The sequence below is a fragment of the Rhamphochromis longiceps genome, linkage group LG16 (assembly GCF_057381845.1).
Source record: "Rhamphochromis longiceps isolate RC_006_pf linkage group LG16, R_longiceps_female_GT1.1, whole genome shotgun sequence".
Classification (NCBI taxonomy): Eukaryota; Metazoa; Chordata; class Actinopteri; order Cichliformes; family Cichlidae; genus Rhamphochromis; species Rhamphochromis longiceps.
The window spans coordinates 33,949,226-33,972,703 of record NC_140572.1 but is presented as its reverse complement, the minus strand read 5'-3'; the positions used below and the strand labels follow the sequence as shown (position 1 = coordinate 33,972,703).

Genomic DNA, 23,478 nt, shown 5'->3' with positions numbered 1-23,478 from the left:
ACCTTGAAGAACACACACCACATGCATTGGCTGCGCCGTAGCTAGGCACCCGCGCTGCTCCCTGTCTTTACACTGCATTTTGGACTACATCCCACACGGAGCTTAGCGGCCTTAGATGTCCCTGTGTTTCAGCTAAGCTGCTGAATGATACAAAAAACTCATTTTACTTTGATGAGAAGCTATGCAGCAGCATTCCTTGGCAGCGAGATGAAACGTTAAATGCATGATCTGAAACTATCCACATTACACTAAAACGTACCGTCAAAGGACCTAATTTGCAGAGGAGGAAATGCATTCCAAAGCAACCAAAAAAACCTCATTAGTAAGACTGATGAATGCTATCTAGAACAGATAAAATAAAATACTACACCATGATTGCTTGATGCTCTAGAGTGGCCACTTACAGTCTCAAATTACATTCAATTTGAAAATAAATTCAGTTGTTGGAAACCAGGTGTTGGCACCATCAGGATATCACTCTCAGTTTGAAAAGTCAATAAAAACTGAATATATCTAATTGCTCTCCTCCAATGTCATAAAGGCTTCAGCACTATGAGTGACACAGACTGTCTGATATGACACCAAACACCTGTAAAGTGTCTTGTGCAACAGTGCCTTCTAGTGGCGATAAGCACAAACTGTAGATCTGGACACAACGATGGTGGCTCACCTGATGCAGTTGTACAGTTACGAAAAGTTACATGTGTTAAATCTGCATTTATACACATATTTCTAAATAAATGTACATTTACAGTCAGCGTTTCCCCCTACTTCCAGGTGCTAATGCAAGTTATGATCAAGTTGATGTTTGACAATAACCTAAAAAAGGCAATCGTGCTCCAGTGGTGCATCTCCTGATGTTGGTTTCCTATGTTTTCAGTAAAAATCAGCCATTATGCATACAGACATGTAAAATATACACACATCTGCATAGGATAGAAGCACATTAAGGGCCAGTAACTCCCCAATCAGTACTTTATTAATAAGAGGCCTTTCTGCATACAATAACATAACATCAAAGCAAAAAAACCTGATTCCAAATTTGTACGATGGTGCAAAACAACCTGCAATGAGTCATTTTCTGTTATTTTTTATTCATAGGAGAATTGCACAGAATCGAAATACAACAAACAACAACAACATGGCACCGCTGAAAGTTAAAAACGGTAATACAGACTTATAGCCAAGCTCTCCTACTTCATCAACAACAGCACACACACACAGACACACAGCTGTGCCTCTCTCATGCTCCATGCTCCTTCATCTGCAGCGTTCACATAGCCACGTCCCAGAAATGTAAACACATTGCTGAGGAGGCAGGGCCTGTGTGCATCCAAGGTTGGGGTTAAGGTTGGAGTGTGTATGCTTGTTCTCAGTTCCTCCCCCTTTGGGGTTAGGCCCTAACATGCCAGGGATCCCTGAGGACCCGGGGTAAAACAGAGCGGCCGGTCCTTGCTGTGGGAAAAACCCTTGAGCCGGCCGTGACCCTAAACCACCCCTGACATCGCTCTGTTTCCTCACCCCCCGCCTGTCCCTGCTCCTACTGATACGGACCTGGCCGCTCGCTCCGTTATGTAACCACAAGCCTTTTCTAACATGTGCGAGAGGGGGGGAGTATGCAAAAGCATCCGCCAACTATTTTTACTTCTAACGTGTATGTGCAACGAGAGTCTAATAAGTCACGCTGTCATGGACACAAACAAAGACACACCTATTAAACAAGCTGCTTCTTTTGTGCTCTAGTACGTGCTAGTACGGTAAGAGCACAAAAATTCCATAAAAACAATGATATGTTTCTTTGGTAAGCATGTCTCATGAGGATTCAAATGTTGTAGTACATATGGTTTTTATTTATTTTCCAAAAAAATATGAAGGATTTGGTTTAGACAGCAAATTACAGAAATTATAAAATTAAAATGTGAAAACGATGTTTAATAAGTCTTTCATAGTGATGTGTTATCAACTGAACCTACGACTCTGCTCTGCTTTACTAAGATTTATAGCAACTCTGAGCTCATTGTTTAGCTGTACTATTTTGGTTCAGTCATCGCTCTCATAGCGTCATTTTCAGCTACAGGAGGCAGCTGTGTTCAGCAGAAAGAAAGCTCTTATAAACCATATTTATATTATGTTAAGTTATACAAAAAAAGGAGACTGAGACAGAAGCAAGGTGGTGACGAACAGAGGAAGAATTAACAGCTGAAAGCCAGATGTGTCCCTCTGGAGGTGCTTGAGGTTGCAGCGGATTTCCAGATCATCATGTTGCTCTGTCACTGGTGGATAAACAATATATATTTAATGCAAAGCAGGCTTTTACCTTCTGAGGTACCAGTCATAAAAGCTTAGAGACCAATTGGTGACCTCTGGTTGCTAGGGAAAAATGTGTATTCCCCAAGTGATTGGCAAGTGGGCACAAAGAGGGTGCAAACTGCAACTGTTGGAATCAGTTCCCTAACCAATTAGCAATCGGAATACACATTCTTCTCTAACTGCATGTAGTTGCAAGGGGGTTGCAGACCAGTTTGTGGCCCTGTGTGATTGTGGTGTTTTTCACAGTAATTTTTATGTGAAAAAAATCAAACTTCTTTTATTATTTCAACAGAAATTGCTGCTGTATAAAAGACATGAGGTCCAGGTCAAAGACACGATGTTGGTTAGAAGCATCACTCCCAGATAGGTCTGTTTTTAGGTAAAGTGAGCAAACTTTATAACCAGATTTTATCTGATTTAGTTTTTACATCCCGTTGATCACTGAAATTTAAGTTAATTTATACATTCTTCAAAGTAGCTGCCCAAATAAGTGTCCACAATATGCTTACCTAGAATGTTTCTTTGATAATTGAATAATAGATAATAGAATGATAGTAGAATGTTATCATGCTAATACAGCTTATTCTGATATTTAGGCATTTTGTTACAACTCCACTTACTGAAAAGATTAAAACATCACTAGGAAAAAAGTTGTGTTCTCACCAAATTATTTATTACTCAACATGTGAGGGAACAAGATGTAGGCGTGGCTAAAAACAGATTGTTAAGACTATGGTCAGGGGAAAAGGAAACCAATGCTGACTGCTTGTAAAGAGAAGCTAACTGTGGCAGTCTTATTGTGTTAACACAAATCACCCAACCAGACTCCCTACTAAGTATGGCATTGTCTGTGTAAAACTATTGAGGGATAACTGTCAGGATTTTTCAAGTAAAGATGGTCTATTTTGGTTTTAGCCATCAAACATGCTGATTTCCTTCGGGATTAATAAAGAATTCTGATTCTGATTCTGATTATTAATAGCAACAAAACTAAAGCAGTCATAAAAAAAACCATAGATTTTCTGAAGGATATATTGGCATCTTATACCTTGCAGTTACTGAGTGACCATAATCTAAACTGACAGTCTTCATACTGTGTTTTCCAACACTGGTAAAAATAAATAACTGCTTAGCGTGCAAAAAAAGTCCATTCTGGTAATCAGGTCAGAGTGAACAGAACTGGAAATACTTGGACTGCAGCTACTAAGTTTGTGGGATGACTTCATAAAACTGCAATTTATAAGCCACTGTTCAATTGTAATTCACCATTGTAAACCAAAAGGCTCAGTTATTTTCAGTGTATCAGTTACAAGTATACTGGTATATACTTTTGGTGCATTATACATTTTGCTTTGCAATTTGATGCAAAGCAACCAAACTTGTATGAGCTTTAAAATGTTATATGTTCACAAAAAAGAACTGAATCTCTAGAACATGCACACTGCATTTGGATTGGAATTCTATGGAACTGGATAGAAAAAGCATGAAAGTTACTTTCTCCTAGTTGTTTAACAACCATCTCCTTAGGGAATTCACTCTGAGCAGTATGTAACTAATTCTTCTTACTGTCTAAACCAAAGTGCCGGAAGAGGAAAAACTTGACCATGATGTCCTATCTTTCACACAGCATCTTTATGTAATATCCACTTCAAACACCAATGCATTATGCTTTAGTTGGCTCTCAGTCCAATGTTAAACATGCCTATTTTATGTTTTAGTTCCTGCTTTCCCAGGGCTCTGCGAACATTCTGTAATTTGTAACCGGATCCCTGGTTGCTGCTTGTATACACAGCGTAACACAGGGCACATCGGGGAAATATGTGTGGTTCTAAACACAGCACTAATTGGACCACATCTACACCATCTTTGCCCTGCAGTTACTCATTACTCAGCGATGTCCTGGCCCTGTTCCCTGACTACACAAGACCTATATTAAAAAAAATGGTGGATGACGTAGGTGTTAGTGGTTTATGGTTCTCTGAGTGTGTGCATATCTTTACTTGCGAGAACAAATGTGCAGCCTATCTCACCGGTGAGAACACCTAACATCTCCACGACAGCCCACGTACCCTCATCTAAGGGCTGTGCAAAATAAAACTGATTCCTGGCAACATGAGCTCAACATGAGGGAATATCTGAGGAATGCTCCCAGCATGTTCTACGGCACACTGTGCACCCCTCAGTTGCTGTCATCTTCAACAGTTGAAGATATCTGAAACGCACATCATCACTTACAGTAAATGTTGGCATTACCTTCCAGCCGTGGGCTGAATCATTTCAAATTCACTCCAGAGGTAGTCACCAGTATATTGCTACAACATACTAAAATCACTAAGCACCAATTTCACAGTATCATTGACTTAATGCTGGTGCTGTTAAGTTTTATTCATATCTACTAAATTATTACTCTAACCGTTCATCTGGCTTTATCATCCACAGTTTGATTGAGACCAGAATAAAAATAAGTACATTTAAAAGCTGCATCTATCCAGCTTAGTTCACACAGTGCCCTGCACACTGTTGGACTAGCTTTGTGCTGTGCCCTTAAACCAGTTGCTATGGAGACAGATTTACCTTAAGCAATGAGAAAAGTCGATTCTCTTAACACTTAAATAATGGTGATAAGTCTGCACTCTTTTTTTAATGATATTTGATTAAATCAAAAGCACCACCAGTATCAAGAACAAACTTTTACTCCCAGCTGTTGTGATAACAGGTCCTTCAAAAGGGATCAGTTATGCTCATTTACAGTACAGCTCCCTACTTTTATTCTTGGTATCTCCTAGAGTAGGTCTGCGTCATTTAAAGTTCAAAATAATCATTTTTCCATCTTATACTGGGCCTTTATAGGGCCCTCGGATTCGCAGAATTGCCATAAACCTGCAGTCTATTAAATGACCACCAGGGGGCAATAGCTGTAGTTGCAAAATGACTTCGCTCCTGTAGAATATGGTGAAAATAGCCCTCGGCCCTGACCTTTGTAGACATTATCCTGATAATTTTTTTAAGGCTCAGTCACTACTTTGGGGTCACATTCAACAAACGATTACGTTCATTTTGCGAATTATTGCCATTATTAGAGTCTGAAAGGAGAATTATACAGGATGTGATGGTTGTTAGCCAATGAACATGCGGTTTGACTGTCAGCTGACCCCTTCACTCATTATATCCAATTTCAAAACACCAACCTGATTACGAGAAATCGGTCAGCTTAAGACTTTATGCGAGAAGTTCACAAACCAGTACATGACATCAGGGTAGCTACATCGCACATCTTTTATACTGTTTAAAACCAACCGGTTTTAGGTCCTCACACTTAAAGGCCACCCTGACATTCAGTGAAGTTTCTTCTGACTGGCCATTCCCCCTCAAAAAAGGTTTGAACAGCAGGACAATAGGGCCTCTGCATACCTAGTAAGGGCATTATGGATAGGCACTCTTGTTGACAGCCAGGATCCAAGAATAGAAAAAAAAAAAAAAAAGACTTGAAATTGAGTTTTTATACATAATAAACTCCACTTCAAATGCTCTGAAAAAAAGGCTTCGAACATCTGCAATTTCAACTCCACCTGCTGAGGAAGATCAAAGATTTCATAAGCTCCCGCAGAACCTACTAAACACCTCATTGCAGTCATGATGATGTGGTTTAATGAAAAGCCAAAAACAAGATGCATTTGCTGTGAACCAATTTTGTTGCTTCCAAATTTTACTTTATTTTGGACATGTAAGGAATAAAAATGAAAAAAAAAAAAAATCCAAATTCAAATAAAATAGTAAACTCATTAAGCACTGCTTATTTTCATCTGTAGCCGAGTAGCAGCTGCATGAGATTCATTACATAAGGAGCGCGATCATCTGGTAATAAAGTTGAATTTCTTCCAGTTGTAGCTCGTCAATCTTACTGGAATGTCTGGATTAAAAAAAACCCAAAAACCTTTCTATTTTTTTTTCAGCATTTTTCTCCAACTGAGTTAATATATGGTCAATCAGAGTGTACCTGATGCAGGGCAGTAAATCACGTTGCCTTTGGCTGTGAGCAAAGGAATTCACCAAACAAGGGCTGAGGAGAGCTGACTGAGAGCACACCTCAGGCTTCGCAGGCATGCACACTCTCACGTCCACACACACACACCATCCAGTTTCCTGTCACACACCAGAGAGGTGACGCACAAACACAATAACTTACTCATTTCTGTAATACATACTGCACTTTAAAAACCAAACACAGCAAAGCTTACCAACAAAAATTAACACAAGTCTTTGGAAAACTTCAGGTGCATAAAAGCAGGTGTCCACCATTGTGTTTATTTTTCATGCTTCCTATTTCCTCTTCAGTATCTGCAGTTGTATTTTTAGAAAATCAAAAAAAAGTGCCATTGTTTGTGTTGAAATCCATTGTTTCCCTCAGCTTTAACACTTCTGTGTTTCTTCCTCTCTCCTCAGCAGTACAGTAAAGACACGTCAACCAGTGTTTTACACCTCAGCCCGTCCGTGTTTATGGAGGCAATCAGCACCTTTAATGCAGGCATAAAAGCCTCGAGGGAGACGCCTTTTGGCAAGCTCAAGAGATAGACTGTCGAGATTTGCCCTGCAGTTACTGTTTGCCTCTGCTTTCTTCAGCAATACAATTAAGATATTATAATATTTTTTTAATCTGTATTTCAATATTACTAACAAAGTGTCCTCCACACTGCTTGAAAAATGTGGGTATGAAAAACATCATGAATGATAATGAATACAGTGTCTGTTACACAACTGTACAAATGCATTAAAAAAAGGTATATTTTTAAAATTTTTCAATATTATTTATATGTGTATTTTTGACATGACACACATATGTCTAGCGGATAAATTGTTTTTTCTTCCTTACCATTGACTATTAAAATACTACTATACTACTAATAAACTACTTAAAACTCTGGATAAACACCTAAATTGGTGAAACTTGAACCTAGTCCATGTGATGGCTGCAGGAGTGCGTCAGATGAAAAAGGTGGAGGGAAAACTGATAGAGGCCAACAGATAGCGGTGAAGTCTATTTTTGTGGTAAAATAATGCCCTCTGCATCCCAAAGGTGTTTCAGAAAGCAATGAACTCAAACACATGCCTTTAACAATGCCCAGAGAGCTTAGCCTCATGCCTCTGCACATCTCAAACAGATGTCTTCATGGAGAAGGCATCTAGTGCCAAGGCAACTGCAAGGATAATAACATGCTCTTTCTTAATTACTGCTGCTTTTAAAAACAAAATAAGACAATTTCAAGAAATATTTTCTGTGTGAGCACAGAAAAGTGCAGGGGATATTTGCTTTGGTTTGTCAAGCGCCCAAAACCATTTAAACACACAACATTCGATGAAGCGAGCAAGCGAATCATATCCAAGTCTAACACAGCCTCGTATGTCAATACCATATAAGGCAACCGAGCAAGCGAATATTTTATGGCTCTTGCAGAATCTTTTCATACCCAGAATACGTCCCAATTTGCTCTGTGTTATTTCAAAGACCAAAAGTCGTCATCATGATATAGCAGATTCAATAGCACAGCTTTTTATTTACCTTTCTTATCCAGAAGATTTTTTTAAACTTTTATTCCAAAAGCTATAACCTTTATAACCTTATCAGAACAGAAAATGAGCTGCCAAACAACGGTTAAGTCGAGCAATGTCAGGTTTATTTATATAGCCCCAAATCACAAGTTTGTCTCTGGGGGCCTCCAGATAATGGACCATTATCTGCTATAGTGACTGCAGTGTTAGTGTAGCTGATAGAGCATGTTACTTTCCAACCTTATTTGCAACAATTCTGCACCAAGACGGACACTGTAATAAGTACAGCATGGAAGCAATTACTAACACAAAAAAGAAAAAAGAAAAGAAAGACTGTTGCTTACCAACTCATAGTTTGTTGCTGGAACACAAGATGAGGACACCTGAAAACAGAAAGACAAGCAGTGAGTTATGTGGATGCTAATTTGGAGTTAGAGAAACACTGTAAACAACAAGCACACTGGCAGCTATATTTAGATTACAATTTATGGCTTCATATTTTCGACATGAACCCCAGATGCTTTAAGTTAGCACCCATGTGTTTCTCCATCTCCACTGTAGAATATACAACAAGCAAAGGACAAGCTTCTACAGAATTAGAGCTACCAGAAAGAGAAAAGGAAGAATCCCCTTCGGAAACAAACTAATGTAAAATAATATCTAAAAGTCGCCTCTGCTTTACTGTTTTAACTCCGTTCAGCTCACTGTTTTGGCTTTATGGCAACTTTTGTGCATGATGTTGAATTGAAAAAAGTATTTTTGTGACCCCCAAATGGCCAAAAAACAATGGATGCATCTTTAAATAAGGCTGATAATTCAAGAACTGTATGGACAGTGTTTAGCAGGTGCTGATTCGGAGCTACTGAGTTTAAAGACAAGGTAACGACAGACTGTTGTTGTACATGTTCACGTCCGACCCCTCGTACCGTAAGACCTTATTAAATTAAACAGAAGAACAAAGCGGTGGGACCGCTCCAACAGAACTCATGATCTGTCAAGTGCTCGGACTAATCCGATTACCATCCAACAGTTTCCATAATCATTCTGTGAGCTCAGCGTGAGGGCATGAGGCTGATAAACAGGAAGAGTATAATGATAATGGCTTCTAGCAGAAGATTCGAATGATGTGCGCCTAGAAAAAGATGCCCGCTTGATGAGCATGAATGCAAACAGGATGTCAACGTGGTGGTTGTTTCCTTCCTGTGCATGCCAGTCTTCTCATCCTTGGTTAGTGTTTCGTATCATTCTTCTGACATTTCTCATTTGGATTTTCACCAGTTAGTACCTTCATCTCATACATAACCGACTGACCGGTGATAGCACGGGGCAGCTTTATGATCCTAGAGTGCCTTTGTCATTGCTCTTTTCCTATATTCGAATTTCATTGCTATGCTCCGTCCGTTTTAGCTTTGAACGATTAGGCCTCGAGGTTATCACTGCTGTTAACCTCTAAGAGCACCTTTCATCTTTGCTACCGCTCCACCTCTCTCCTTATCCGAGACTAAACGAGTCATTGCTTGAAGACTGGATTTCTGCGATGTCGGGGTCTGCTTTGTGTTACTGTAGCACATTCTTCCTCTGCCCGCAATAATAAAATAAAAAACAGCCTTTGAAAAAGTGCGGTCTCATTAGGCCTTTCATGCAGCTTAGCGCAGTGTTGTTGGGCGGATATTGGCCAAAGAATTGCTCGCGTCATGTATCGCAGACTTCGCTTCACTGTTTTTGACCCTTCAAACTATGTGTAAATGTTGGCAGGTTCAGTGCCAGAGTTTGTGCGATTGATGAAGTCTCACTATGATTTAGTGGTTATGAAAATCCCAGCTGGAGCTCAACCACCGCTGGATTTTCTTGCTTATTGTTGGGCTGTATACTCATATGGATATGGATACAAAATAATCAAATATTTATTAGATCGGGTGACCGGATTCATTGGCCAATTTCCAGTCCCAGCCTTAACAATTTGAATTAAAAAGACCCAAATTAGCTAGCACTATGTACTTGTATAAACAACCCACTGTACTTTTGAAACAAAGTATGTTTTACTATCTGCCAGTTCTCAAAACCAAACTTAAAAGGGTCACTGGATAACTGCCACTGGGATGTTGGACGGCTGATTAGATTCACAAGGTTGAGGATGTGTGAGTCACCTTGGGTCATTACAGTCTCTTTTATAGCTGTTACCCCATCTGGAATACAGGAATGTTAACTCTAAACAGGAAATGACCTTAATCAGATTACATGATTCTAGTCCCTTTAGCAATGGAAGCAGCTGATATGCAAAAAGACAGTGCCTAAATTTAAGACAGGCTCCAATACAGTGGCTGTTACTACTTCAATGGAACCCTTCCATGAATGCTTGTTAGTTGTGAAATGCAATATCTCGACCGTGATACAGTCTGTTCCAATTAGGTAAAACATGAGGTAAGAGCAACACTTTTTTCACTGATTTCATGCTGTCTGTCACAGTCACCACCGTCCTAATATATTACCCGCTAGAATGGATTATGTCTGTTTTAACCTCCTAAGACCCGAACTCTTCCACGGCATGCATTTTTAATTTCTCTCTGATATTTGGGCTGATTGGGACCTGATGAACGTAAAACTATAGAACTACCAGATTTTTTTTTTTACCTAATTTTTGTTTCTAAGAAAAACGAGAGCCACATATTAGGATATTCGTTTAAAATTTCGATAGAACAGTAGCGGTATAATGTCCTCGTAAGTGGATATCAGGCCCTTGTAGAGCAAAATTGAGAATTTTGGTCTAAATAACCCAAAATGTGTTGTCCACATATGTGGACGCCAGGTCCTAGGAGGTTAGAGAATTTTGTCTTACATGGTGAAGTGTGCCTGGAGATGACAGGATACAGTATTTAAGTCTGCCTTAAATCCACCTCAGTTACAAGTTATTCTAGCCCTCCCATCCTTATCACTCGCGCTCAACAGCACACCGTTCTTCTCTCCCTGTTCCTTCGGGGGCCCAGGCTCCTTGGGCCTGGTCAGTGTTCTCACCTGACGCTGTCCCTGCCCCTGCCCCATGCTGTTGACAGCTCATCCACCTGCAGTCAGTCATCACCCAGAGTGTTCACATGCACGGAATTTCAAGTGATCAAGTTTTTGCAATATCTAGTCTGCATACTTGAACAAGAGCATGCTTTTATCTTGACTGTAAACCATGTTTAGGCCCTTTCATTATCTGTTATAAGCTCAGAAAGATAGCTAAAGTAATACCAAACAGAACAGTGTGTTTAAAACATCCATGCTTCATTTCATCCTACCATTTCTTTAAAGTTAATTTGCAATAAAAGCCTATATGCTACGCTCGACGGCCCATAGCTGCACACACAGGTGTTTTCACTTATATTGTCTAATCTTCTCAGGGCTGTGTGGGCATGTGCAGACAGTGATTGATTGACATCTTTCTTACTCTGCTGTTACTTCTCGTGTGCCTGTGGGGGTAAACTTGTCTATTAGTGCATGGAGTTTCAGTGACCTTATGTTATTCCCACCAGAGCTCTGCTCAACTTCTACTAAAGTAATAAGAAAATGCAATAGACAGAGAGGCAGTTCTGCGAAAAACTAAAACTAAAAAATTTAAAAAAGCTAAAAAACTAAACTAAACTTGCTTCCTCCACAAGAGCAAGTAGCAGCCAGTTGCTCCTATTCAAACGCACCTGAGTAACTGATCATCAGCAAGCGTTAGCAACTCTATGAAGGCAGGAGTTTTGGCAGTTTGCTGATCCGGGGCATGCAGGCATACAATGCCACAATAATCCCAGGAGTGGACATTCAAACAAATTCACCCCAAGGTCAGCTTGAGCTTTGTGCCAGGTAAGAAACCGTAACAAGCCAAGAGCTCAGTTAGCATTTTAAATACTAAAGTTTATGGACTGATGCATGGCTTAGGTTTGCAAAGTTGCATGTAAAGAACATATTAGGACAAACACATCATACCAAATGTCAGCACAATGAAGGAAGGGTGATGATTTTGGCTTATTTTGAAGCCAGAATACCTGGGTGCTTTGTAGTTATTGAATTGATACTGCTGTGTATACCAAAGTACTCTTAAGTATTCTAGAGTCAAATGTGAAGCCTTCTGTCTGACAGCTAAAGCTTAGCTCAAACTGGGTCATGCAGCAGGATAAGCACACTAGCAAATTAAGAAAATAAGAAAGTAAGTAAAACACAAGGGGGGGAAAGATATTAACAGAGAGGAGAACATTAGTGCTGATATGTGACTTAAAGGTTGTACTGTTCTGTCAGGAAGGAGCAGAAATAGCCATGAAGGGTCTTGTTTGGTGAGCCCCAAAACAATGAACACTACTTTGACTGGGCTACATTTCATTCGAAGAATCAGCCATCAGATAAACAGTTATTAGATCCGATGCACTGTACAGAATAAGTGGAAATGTAATCGTTAAATGCGTCATTTCGAAGACAGCGGCCAAAATGGCAGAACAGAACATAAAGAGCAAGTTCATGAAGGCGCCAAAACATTTATTTAGTTATTGCAACTCAGTTGTCATGACCAATAAAATTCATTCATTTTATTTGCAATTAAATTATGTTTGATGCAATATCAATGACAAATTAGCGAATGGCGCCACTGTAATGTAACCGCTGATTAGAAGTTCAGATTGAGACTGTAGGTAGTCTGCCCACATTAGAATAGCTCACATTCTCCCTCGTGCTATGTAGCTGCTTCACTGGGACTTGGTGCCATTGTACTGTTGCAGTCAGAGTCAGGGTCCACCAGAAACCACAGCAAATATTTATCTAAAAGCAGGTGAGCACTTAGCAATGGGATAGCCGCAGGTCAAACAGCAGGAAACCACTGAATGAAACAAATATTTCCAACATGAGAAGTCTGCATGGGCAAAACTAAAAGTGCATTAATTTACTTTTCAATAGAAGCGTGAGCATTAAAACGTTTCAGGATAGTCGTCAGTCGAGTCCGCCATGTTGGTCCAGAATTAAATATCTAAAGAACTTTGGTACCTAGACATTAAACTCTTATTTTGGTCCTCTCCTCATTTTTCCTGTCAAAATACTGCACGTGTTTTGAATTACAGATACATATATTTATGTAAATGCTGCAATGATCATTGCCATCTATGGAAATACTGCTCTAATATCAAATCTATGTGGCTTTCATATTGCATGGGGGAACCATGGCTCCTAATGCATACATGCCAATGCAGGCAGAGAACTGCACACAATCAAATTAATCACAAGTTACTGATGTTTCAACATACTTTAAAGCAGGTTTGTTACTTTAAAAATCTCAAAACTGTATTTATGATACAGAATACTCTTTAGTTAAAAACTAAGGAAGCATGATTTTCACACCTAAATTCTTATCTTCTATTAAAAGCAGCAATGACAGTTCTAGACAAACAGTTTCAAGACAAACGTTTGCTATACCCTCTGCACCTTCAGCTGTCTTTTGATACAACATATATCCTCTTTATTGCATGAGGATGTAACCATCAGTAACATTGTGTCTGTCCATTACCAGCTATTTCATTTTGTACAAATGGACAAGTTTGTGTGTTTTTCCATCTGACCACATGCATTTTTAGAGAAAAACAAGTTGGGACCCGCACTCAAAAAAAAAAAAAAAAAAAAAAAAAATATATATATATATATATATATATATATATGTATATATATATAAACATAGAATATTTCAGCATCTATTGGAAGAAAAGCCAGAAGTAGCCACAGCTGCTGTGTCAACCTCAGCTGTACATTGTAGATTTCATGCTTTAAGAAGTCAGATTTCTGTAAGTGTATCCAAACACCCCCATGGAAAATGAAAGGATATTTTACACTACTGCAAAATAAGCTCAGATTACAGCACTAGCCTCAGTACTATAGACCCACACATAAGGTATATTGTTGACCAGAATCAAACGTGCAAACAGCCCATAGAACGAAATGCAATGGGTCCAGTGTAACCATGGCTTCTGAATAATGTCTGAATTTAGATGAAAACCTACACAAAGCCTTTGTCCGGGCTCTGCGGTGCGAGAGGAGGAAGCCTGCTGAGAGTGTGTGTTGATGCTATCGGCAGTATTCAAATGAGTGTAATATAATAAAGGATAATTGTGTTGTTGCATTCCATACATGCTTCTGTTAACTGCATTAAACAAGGGCCCATTTCCTGCAGACAAAAGTCCATGTCAGATATCCCTGGCTCGTATGACGGCGTTCACATGCAGTAAGCTTCCTGCTAGCCGCTGACACACTCCAGAAACTGACACGATATGTAACCGATGTCATTCTCCCAGATCTGAATATGTTAATGACCCCACCAACGACACCACCAACGAACCCACCGGCGCGGCACGGAGAAAAAATGAATCGATTCATTATTTGGGTAAACAAATACCGCTATGCCTATTTCTACAAATCTCAACCTTCACGGAAGAAAATCAAACACAGAGATGGACGTTCCAGCTTTACTTCAAGCAGCAAACCGATTTCCATGCAGGTTAGCTCACTCTCCACCGTGGAAAAGAGCGTGGGAGGGCATGCGCTAGAAAACTTTCTCCAGCTCTCTGCACTGGCATATAAACACACGGCTTCCCTGTGTGCTTTTATGTTTATCCAGATCTTTGCATCTGGCACGTCCCGGCCGAAATATTCACTGTGCAAATTCAATTTGCGAGGCGTAACGAGTAACAGAAGGCTTTTCTGTGTCCGTGCTGGTCGAGTGTGCCAGAGTGCGGCTTCGTATGGACTTATTGGGATATTATCAAAGCACAAAGGAATGATGGGAGAGCTTTGGTCCAAGCAACTATGCCCTCTTCACTTTGCTTTTTTCTCCTTCTTGATCCATATTCATTATTTTATTAGAATTCTGATGCATCTATGCGGGCTGAATAGGAATTCCTTAAACCTCATTCTTTGCCCGATGTATTTTTCTTTTTTCCTAATGTACACTTCTGCTGCTTTACATCCACATATTTTTCTTTCTTGTCTGTCTCAGTCTGTGTGAAAGTTATGGCCTCTTTGTTTCCCTCAAGGGAAAGTTGTGGAAAATCTCAGATTTATTGGCAGATTGGACTGCAGGACGTGTACACGACTGAGCCGCTGTCTCCAAACACTGGTCCTCATCTCGGCGCTGCTGATTTATGTGTCACAGAATGAGAAGCACTTCAGGAATGAAGAGGCATGTACGCACGGTTGTGTCTGTTTTTCTTTTGTCAGCATATTTAAGTACACGTCTGGGATTATTATACTGTACTATACAGTATTTGGGTGTATACAGTATAGTATCTTATAGCAAAAACAATTAGGACATCAATTAATTATTCACCACATTGGGGACTTTTGCACAAAAAAATCCCATCTTTTCTAGAAAGGCTTTTTATCATCCGTCTTTGTATTACTATAAAAGCGTCTGGACTTCTTTAAGTTGCTTGAAGACGTTTCACCTCTCATCCGAGACGCTTCGTCAGTTCTAGGGTCAAATGGTGAAGAGTCCCAGATTTAAGCCCTGTGGGAGTGTTCTCCCAAGAGGGACAATGGACCTCCTAATGAACCTCTACCTAATCACTGAAGAACTGAAGAAACATCTCAGATGAGAGGTGAAACGTCTTCAAGCAACTTAAAGAAGTCCAGACGCTTCTTTCCAAGCTTCTTAGACTACAGTGGTTCCCAAACTTTTTTTGCTAGGCCCCCCTTTGTTTTACAAGAAAAATGTAACCCTAACCCACGTCCTCCAACCACACACACCCATATTTTGCTCCATTGCGGCTTATTTCACACCTCAGACATTTAGTAAACAATTAAGCAAATACAAGTAATCTGCAATAAATTACAGTTAGTAAGAAAATAAACTACTAACTCTGCGTCCACACCTACACGGGTATTTTTGAAGACGCAGCTGTTTCGTCCACACGTAAACTGCGTTTCAAATCACTGAACACGGAGATTTTTTAAAACTCCTTTTTTACGTTTACGTGTTGACGAGGAATACAGAGTTCTTCACGCAACGTCAAAAGGTATGTGCCTTTTTTCACGTCACGCTGTGCGCCACGTTATTGTTTACATGAGATGAATTGAAAAATGGCAGATAGTCAGATTAACAGTATTTTGTCTCCATCTTCAGGTTTTACACGCTTACACATACACATGCAGTTATTGTCCCTCTATTTAGAAAGGCAGAGGCGTCACGGTGTGATTATTTTACATGTAGTTGTTTTTTTCCTGTGTAATAATATTCAACATTGCTAACAATGAAGTTGGTTTGGAAACATATTCAGCTATGGTTCATCTCCTGCTTTGCGTTTGTGGAGGCGCCCCGTGCTAGCAGTGTCCAAGCGTTGTTTTTTTTTCCCTTCTCATACCGCGCCCCCCCTAGGGGGCGGGCCCCACACTTTGGGAAGGTCTGGACTACGATGACCTGGATGACTGAGAACCTTCACAGACAGTCTAAAGCCCTGTTTGCATGGGGCTAGTACAGGGGTGGGCAATCTCAGTCCACGAGGGCTGGTGTCCCTGCAGGTTTTAGATGTGTCCTCGAACCAACACAGCAGATTTAAATGGCTAAATTAGCTCCTCAACATGTCCTGAAGTTCTCCAGAGGCCTGGTAACGAACTAATCATGTGATTCAGGTGTGTTGACCCAAGGTGAGATCTAAAACCTGCAGGACACCGGCCCTCGTGGACTGAGATTGCCCATCCCTGGGCTAGTATTACTCTGGATCACTCATGATTTGCAATAATTGCAGAGGTGTGAATCAACCATGTCCATAATTTCCAATATAAAAACATTCCACCACAAATTACCCACCTCATTTTACAATTAAGAGGTTATGCAACCATTTTAAAATTGCATGTGCAATTGCCGCCTCAGGAATTTCAGCTTTGTATTTCTTTCTTTTTGCAAACCTTTTTGTGTACTGGCAATTAGAAATAGAAGTTTGGACTGCATTGTTAGTGGTAATTCTGAGAGGCTCGTGTCCAACCCTAACCCTTCAGAAATAGTGAGACGCAAAACATGTGCGACAGCATTCGGTAAAAAACACGTTGCTGGCTTGAGTTAGTTTGTGTCAGTCTATTAAGATTAACTTTGGGTCTGTAGGTGTCAACCACACATCTCATCTCAGTTCTGATCCTCTATGTGTGCACTATAAAAGAAAGCCACAGCTAAGTCCATCACACTACCTAGCAAAGATTAGCTAACGCTAACTTTATTCACTGCCACAGTGATGATAAAGAGATACAGATAGATGTCAAAAGATTTTTGAAACGAAAAACCATCATAATGAGCACACAGTTTGTTTCTTTGCCTGTGTAGGAGCAAATTGAACCCCGGAGGGATCAGACAGCCTTTGCATGTCCCTGCCATGCTTCTTCTCCACGGCTGCAGCTCAAAGTGGCCTTCAGCCTGCTCATTCTCACCCCTGTCTTTGTTGGACGGGGCTGACAGCGTGGTGAGGGGAGAAGCTGCGGCTTGTTTCTTTTGTTCTAAAGTTACAGCGGGGGTCACGTTCCCTTCCCAGGGTCTTTCAGCTAAGAGCTGGTATTTACCAGCACGCTGATTTACACATTTAGCATGGCTCTCACTTTCTGGCACCAGGCCAAGCGGCTGAGGACGAGAAGAGGGGGTTAAGAAGAAGGCAGCCATGAAGAATCAGGGTTCAGAGGGTGGTTTATGTCCTCTGGTGAGTTGGCAAGCTTGCCATCTTCTGTGCCATTTTTCCTTTGACATTTTGGGCATTGTGCTTGTGTTTGCTCCCTCACCCACAGTCAGATGCAAAGATCAATACCAATTTCACTGCTGTGCTTACAGTATGGATAAACCTTTGCAAGGCATTTTGCCAAGCTTTGCTGAAAGACAGCGAGCAGAGAGAAACTTCAGCTTCTGTCAGAAGTCTTTCAGCATCTCCCCATTTTATATCTCAGTGACACATGTTCACATGAAGACATTTTTCCACATGTCGTCATTTGACATCTGCTCACTTGCAGGAGATGTTACTGTAGGAACGGCCCTTAAAACACGCAAACAAATGGAACAAGCCAGAACAGACAGAAATAATGGGTCAAAGTCATAAAAGCAGAAATGAATGCTTAATACAGAATAACAATTTTTGTCTCATAAACATTTGGTAATAAAACCTTTAATTTCTTTGATTCATGTCTCAGTCTTTATGATGACATATGTTTGCATCCTGGAATATGATTTGATTACAAAAGACTTGCATTCAGAGTTGAGGTGAACACAGAGCAGGAATGTTAAAACACTTTTAATGTGTCAAACTCTGCACATGCATTTTTCTGCAACAGTAAATATCAAATATGCTCAAAGAAGCAGTTCACAAACATTTTAAGCATAGCTGGACTTTTGAAACTAAGGCATTCCCATCCCAGAGTGTCACATACTGCCATTTTGTGGCATCTTCTGGCGTCGGTGGTTTGACACACCTAGCATATTGGACGCCACAGAACGAGGACGTGTAGATGGAGGTGGTGTAAGTCACGAGTCAAGGACTGGGGTTAGTGTTGTGTTTGGAAGCTCATATTTTCTCATATTCTTCTGATTCTTTTCACTGGCTGCTTTGTTAATAGCAAATTAGTTTATCAGAACGAGTGACAAACTTACAAAATCAGCAAGAACGAGCAGCTAGACTCAAAGTCTCAGTCAGTTATCAAGTGCTGCTCTAGTGCTTGTCCACATCATCCCTTGGCATCTGCGTGTTCCTAAACATGAAACTAAATGACTGGTTGAGCTTCACGCATGACTGGGCCACTGAAGAAATGTTGAAGCCAGCTCAGCTTTGACTTGTGCACAAATCAGTGGTGTGAACAGAGAACCATAAGGCACTTGGTTTACGTTTAAATGCTGTGGGTGAGCATTTAAACGTAAAGCTAAGTGTCCAAATGCAACAACTAAAGAGTATGACAAGCATTTCTCCGTTAAACTCAGTGAATCATGCCAAAGGAGACCTTTCTAGTATCCATGAGATCTTTTGACACCCTGGGAATGAGACCCTCCATATTTTTATTACTAGTTTAGAGTAGCAGTAGCTCTGCATGATTCACAGTTTAAAATAATCTTTATTTATCTTACACTGAGCTTTGGTGGAGCCACTCAAATCATCCTTTGCTCCCTTTAAGATAACTTTCTCCTGATTGGCTGCCCCCCACCTGATGTTGAGCTTTAAACAGCAAGTGGGCGGAGCTTCTATGTTCACAGCCAGAGCAATGTTCCTACAGTAAGATGACCTTATTAGGTATACCCACTCTCAATGACATCACACAGAGCTAGGAATAGACAAAATGGTTCAAAACAGGGTGTTAGAGCAGTGTGAAGCCTGAGCTTTGGACTCGCAAGGTCACATTTGGCCATGTTTATTTTAAGCATCCACCATTGTAATAGTATATACAAAAAGAGAAGAGAAGGAGAAGCATAATAGCTCCATTTTAAATTTCCATTTCTACAATTATGCCCCGTTTACTGATTACGAACACATGATGTGATTAAAATCAACAGAACATTTTTTTTATTCATATTTTCGTATTTTGGAGGGGAACTGTTATCTCAACATTAGATTGCATTTGCACGAGAAGCGTTGAGATCTTGGAAAGCAACAGGTTGATGTCAGGGGAGAAAACTGGACAAGCTGAGACGAGCCTGTGCAGTCAAACTGTGCACAGCTGTTATGTTATAACCTCAATGAAAAAGAAAAGGAAAGAAAAACCCCACAAAGGGAAGGATATCGTTCATTTAACTGCAGCACTAAGTCACCTGCACGCCTACACATTTAGCTGTTTTCTAACAACAGATGGATGGGTGAGTTTGGGTTTCACATTTAATCCCACCAAAGTATCTCCCTCCTTTATCTGCTTCTCCTTCAAGTCCCGTTTTTTTTTTTTTTTTTAACAAAACTGATGTTCATCATGCACTCATCAGCAGTTAAACATCAGCTGTTAAACATAGGATTACTTAAGAATTTCTATTTGCTCCATTTTGCTTTGCGCACAATCACTCATTTCTGACATTCGATCAGTATGAAACAAAAAAATCTGCAGAGAAAACACAGATCCATTCAAAGATCTGGATAACTTGACTCAGCTGAGCATTAATCACTGCCGCACTGTGTTTCCAGCACAAATATTAATATCCTAAATAGAGCTATTAATAATACGCATAAGAAAGCAAACTCACCACTGCCATTAACAGGTCATGAACAAGTTGGGCAAAACTATCCTGGCCATTAAAATCTGATGTCTAGCAGTTACACTCCTATATACTTCCTGGCAAGCTTTAAAAACACTCCACAAAGCTGAGAAACTATATTTTATGTTTTATAAAAAAGATTAAAGGCATATTTGTACTCAGGCCCAGACAAGCCTTTCTCCCATCTTTTAGCTCTCCAGCCTTCAAGTGAGTCCAAGCAGCTTGGTGAAAAATCAGGAACCTGGCACTGATGTTTCCTGCCTTTCTGGTCAGTACTATAAGCCCCACTCGACACCAATCAGTCATGAAAAGCAAACAACAATATGAAGGTTTCTGGTAAAAGCGAGGAAACAGGTCTGCTTTCTATAAACATTCCCCACAGAGACATGGAGGCTTGATAACAAAGAAGGAGAAAAAAGGAAAAGAAAACAACCTCCCGCCCTCCTCGTGGACTTCTGGCACACACACATGAACATACCTCGCATGGTGTTCACATGGATGCTCAGTCATGTGGACACTAAAATGCTTTCACATCTCACATTGATTTAACGGGATAATTTACCTTCTTACCCAGAGAATAAAGTGACATAAAGTTTGCATTGTTTTTATGTTTTCCATATATATCATGTTAAAAAAAACTCAAAATGCAATGATGGGATAAGATGAATCTTTCAAACTGTTTTTGAACCAAACATTTGTGACATTTAGACTTTGCTCAAGTCTAAATGTCATAAACTTTATCCATCCATCCATTTTCTTAATTCCTTATCCAAACAGGCTCATGGTGCGCTTGGAGCCTATCCTAGCTGACACTGGATGAGAAGCAGGATACACACTTTGGACACACCTCAGAGAACACAAACTCCATACAGAAAGGCCCAATCCAACCCGCCGGGTTAAAAGTAGCTTTCTTGCTGGAAGGCAGGAGTGCTTACCACTACACCACCATGCTGGCCTCATCTAATCAGGAGCTGGTTCACCAAATCTGGAGGAAATCTTAAAAGAATCAGTGATGAAATAAGTGGCCACAGAGGTTCAAAGCTACGGCATCTTGTCGAAGGCTATTACGCGTCAAAGTCAAGAACTAAGTCCAAAGCAAACTTAGAAGACCTGGAAATCAAATCCTGAGACATGACCTCATCAGTCTTCTCTCATATCTACTGTGCAAACAATCTGAAAGATGTTTAAAAAAAGTTTCAACTCAGTGGTGCAGGTTCAGCAATAATGAGATCAAAAACAAACCATCCTGATCGCAGTCAAGCTATGACATCAGAAAATCAAAATGTTTACATCTTATACAAACCCTCGGAAACTAGAAGAACTGAGTGAATACCTTCAGGGAAAGCATAACAAAGCAGAAACTGTGTTTTTTATTGACCTTTGGGCAAAACTGGCACGAATGGTGTACGAGGGGCATAAAGGCTTAAAAAGAGCCAAACCATCCCAACTAACGTGTGCATGTAAGGGCACCGGGATAACAAAAGGTAAATAAATCTTTCAAGACTCTACATGTGGCTCAGTTCCCCTGGAGGAGCCACGTTCAATAATCATCAAGCTGCTTTAAAGCCAAAACAAGTCAATGTTTGTGAGATGGTGCACTGCAAGGGTACATTGAGGACATTGATTGGATACCCCTGATACAAAGTATTACTGGTCTACTGATAAGGTTGCCATCCTGGAAAATGGGGAACGGTGTCATTTGGTAATCAAAAAAACCCTGAAGTTGCATGCCAAAATAAACCTCCCAAAAAGAGGCTGGGAAAATGAAACCCCCCTCCTTTCTCAATATGTTCCTTGACTATGAAACTACCAATGCTATTCAAGAAAGGGCCATTATACCAGGCCTCCAGCTTGATTGCATGGAGTCATTGAAAAGATTAGCTGTCATTAAATGTTCCACTTTTTGGGGGTATTATAAGGAGCCCCTCTATTTAAAGAGTAGTAATCTGTGAGGGTCCTCGGGAAGTCTAAAGACTGCTGGCTCCAGTTACCAGTCAAGAAACATGGAAAGAAAGAAGACTGCGGGCAAATTCTTGACAGCAAAACATAAAACGAGCCATTATACCCACTGAGGTTTTTAGCCAAAAATAAATTAATACAAATATTTTACAAACTGTACATGATGCACAAAAGGCCAGCTGGAGGAGCTGTATAACTATTTTACCTATCTGCAATGGAACAAGTCCAATTCATATTTTAATTTATTTCTTCTCTCAAGGTGGTGTCATCTTTTTTTTCTTGCGTTAAGCTACTGTGTAGAGTTGTGTTTAATCACTGTCAGAGATTTCCATAATGTGAGACCAGAAGATGAAGTGTTGTGAAGACGTTCAGTCCTGGAGAACAAAAACATCAGTGTGGAAGTCTACATTCCCATTTTGGACAAGTTTCTCCAATAAAAAGATACCAGAAGCCCCAAACCTACCAGTAAGTCACAACCAGCCGACAACCTTGGAAGCTGAAAACCAAAGAAGATATAGGAGTACCAAAAACTGCAGGCCTTCAGTGTGTTTGAGGCTGGCTCCAAGAAACTGCTCAATTCCCATAAACTCCCATATTAACATGCAAAATTCTACAGCAGAAAAAAAGCACGTTTGCAGCCAGCCGGGCCTCACTTCCGCTACCCGAGCGTGTTTGTGGTGTTGGTGCTTTTTGGAATTGTTGTCAAATAATGCAGAGTAAAACCCATCAAAGCGACTGTACTCCAGCTTTGTTTTGCAATGTTATAAGAAGAAAGCCATAATTAGCAGGTATGTATCTGTATCTATGGGATGAACTCGTACAGGTTATGAATGTTCATGGCCGTGTTGAATTATTTCAACACATCACCCAATGATAATGCACAACTTAAATACCTCAAAAGAAAGCTTGAAAACAGTGTGTGTTCATCTAAGCTGGTGGGCTGATGGTCCCGAGTTGTTCGAGCATCCTAAGCAGTAAATTTTGAAGGGGGTTCGCTGTTCATTTTAACTGCAACATTAGTCTCCGGATATGCTCTTTGAAACGCTCTTAAAACACCTTCCTGTGGGCCTATGACAGCAGTTTCTCATATATGCCAGATGACCTGCTAAGCAACGACAATAAGTGAAACATTATATGACGCCCTTGATAAATGTGAAGCTTTTACTTGCTCTCAGTTGAAGCTATTAATTATACTAAAAGCCCAACAATAAGGCATGATGCCTTGGCATGGCTATGGATTATTTATGTTGCTAATGTATTGCAGGTTTGCAGTATGTGCCAACATTGAGCCCCGAGGACCCAGGGAATAAATATATTGCTGTGTGCACACATTACAGTTCAGCACAGCATTTTGTGAACATAAGTGAGAGTGCATTAGTTCAATTATAATACAGTAGATGTATTATGCAATGTATCGATTCAGCCTATGCTGGATATGCAAACTTTGTACTGTACTTGAGTGTAACATT

General features: G+C 40.2%; 1 protein-coding gene across 11 annotated transcripts in view; it reads right to left on the bottom strand.

Moving 5' to 3' along the window:
• tns1b (tensin 1b) overlaps window positions 1–23,478 on the bottom strand; it is a 203,217-nt gene that overhangs the window by 76,099 nt on the left and 103,640 nt on the right. For all 11 annotated transcript variants that reach the window (XM_085385307.1, XM_085385302.1, XM_085385303.1 and 8 more), the window contains one exon: window positions 8,202–8,240. In XM_085385307.1, the coding sequence (XP_085241433.1) occupies window positions 8,202–8,240 (39 nt within the window). The remainder of the gene's footprint in view (window positions 1–8,201; window positions 8,241–23,478) is intronic.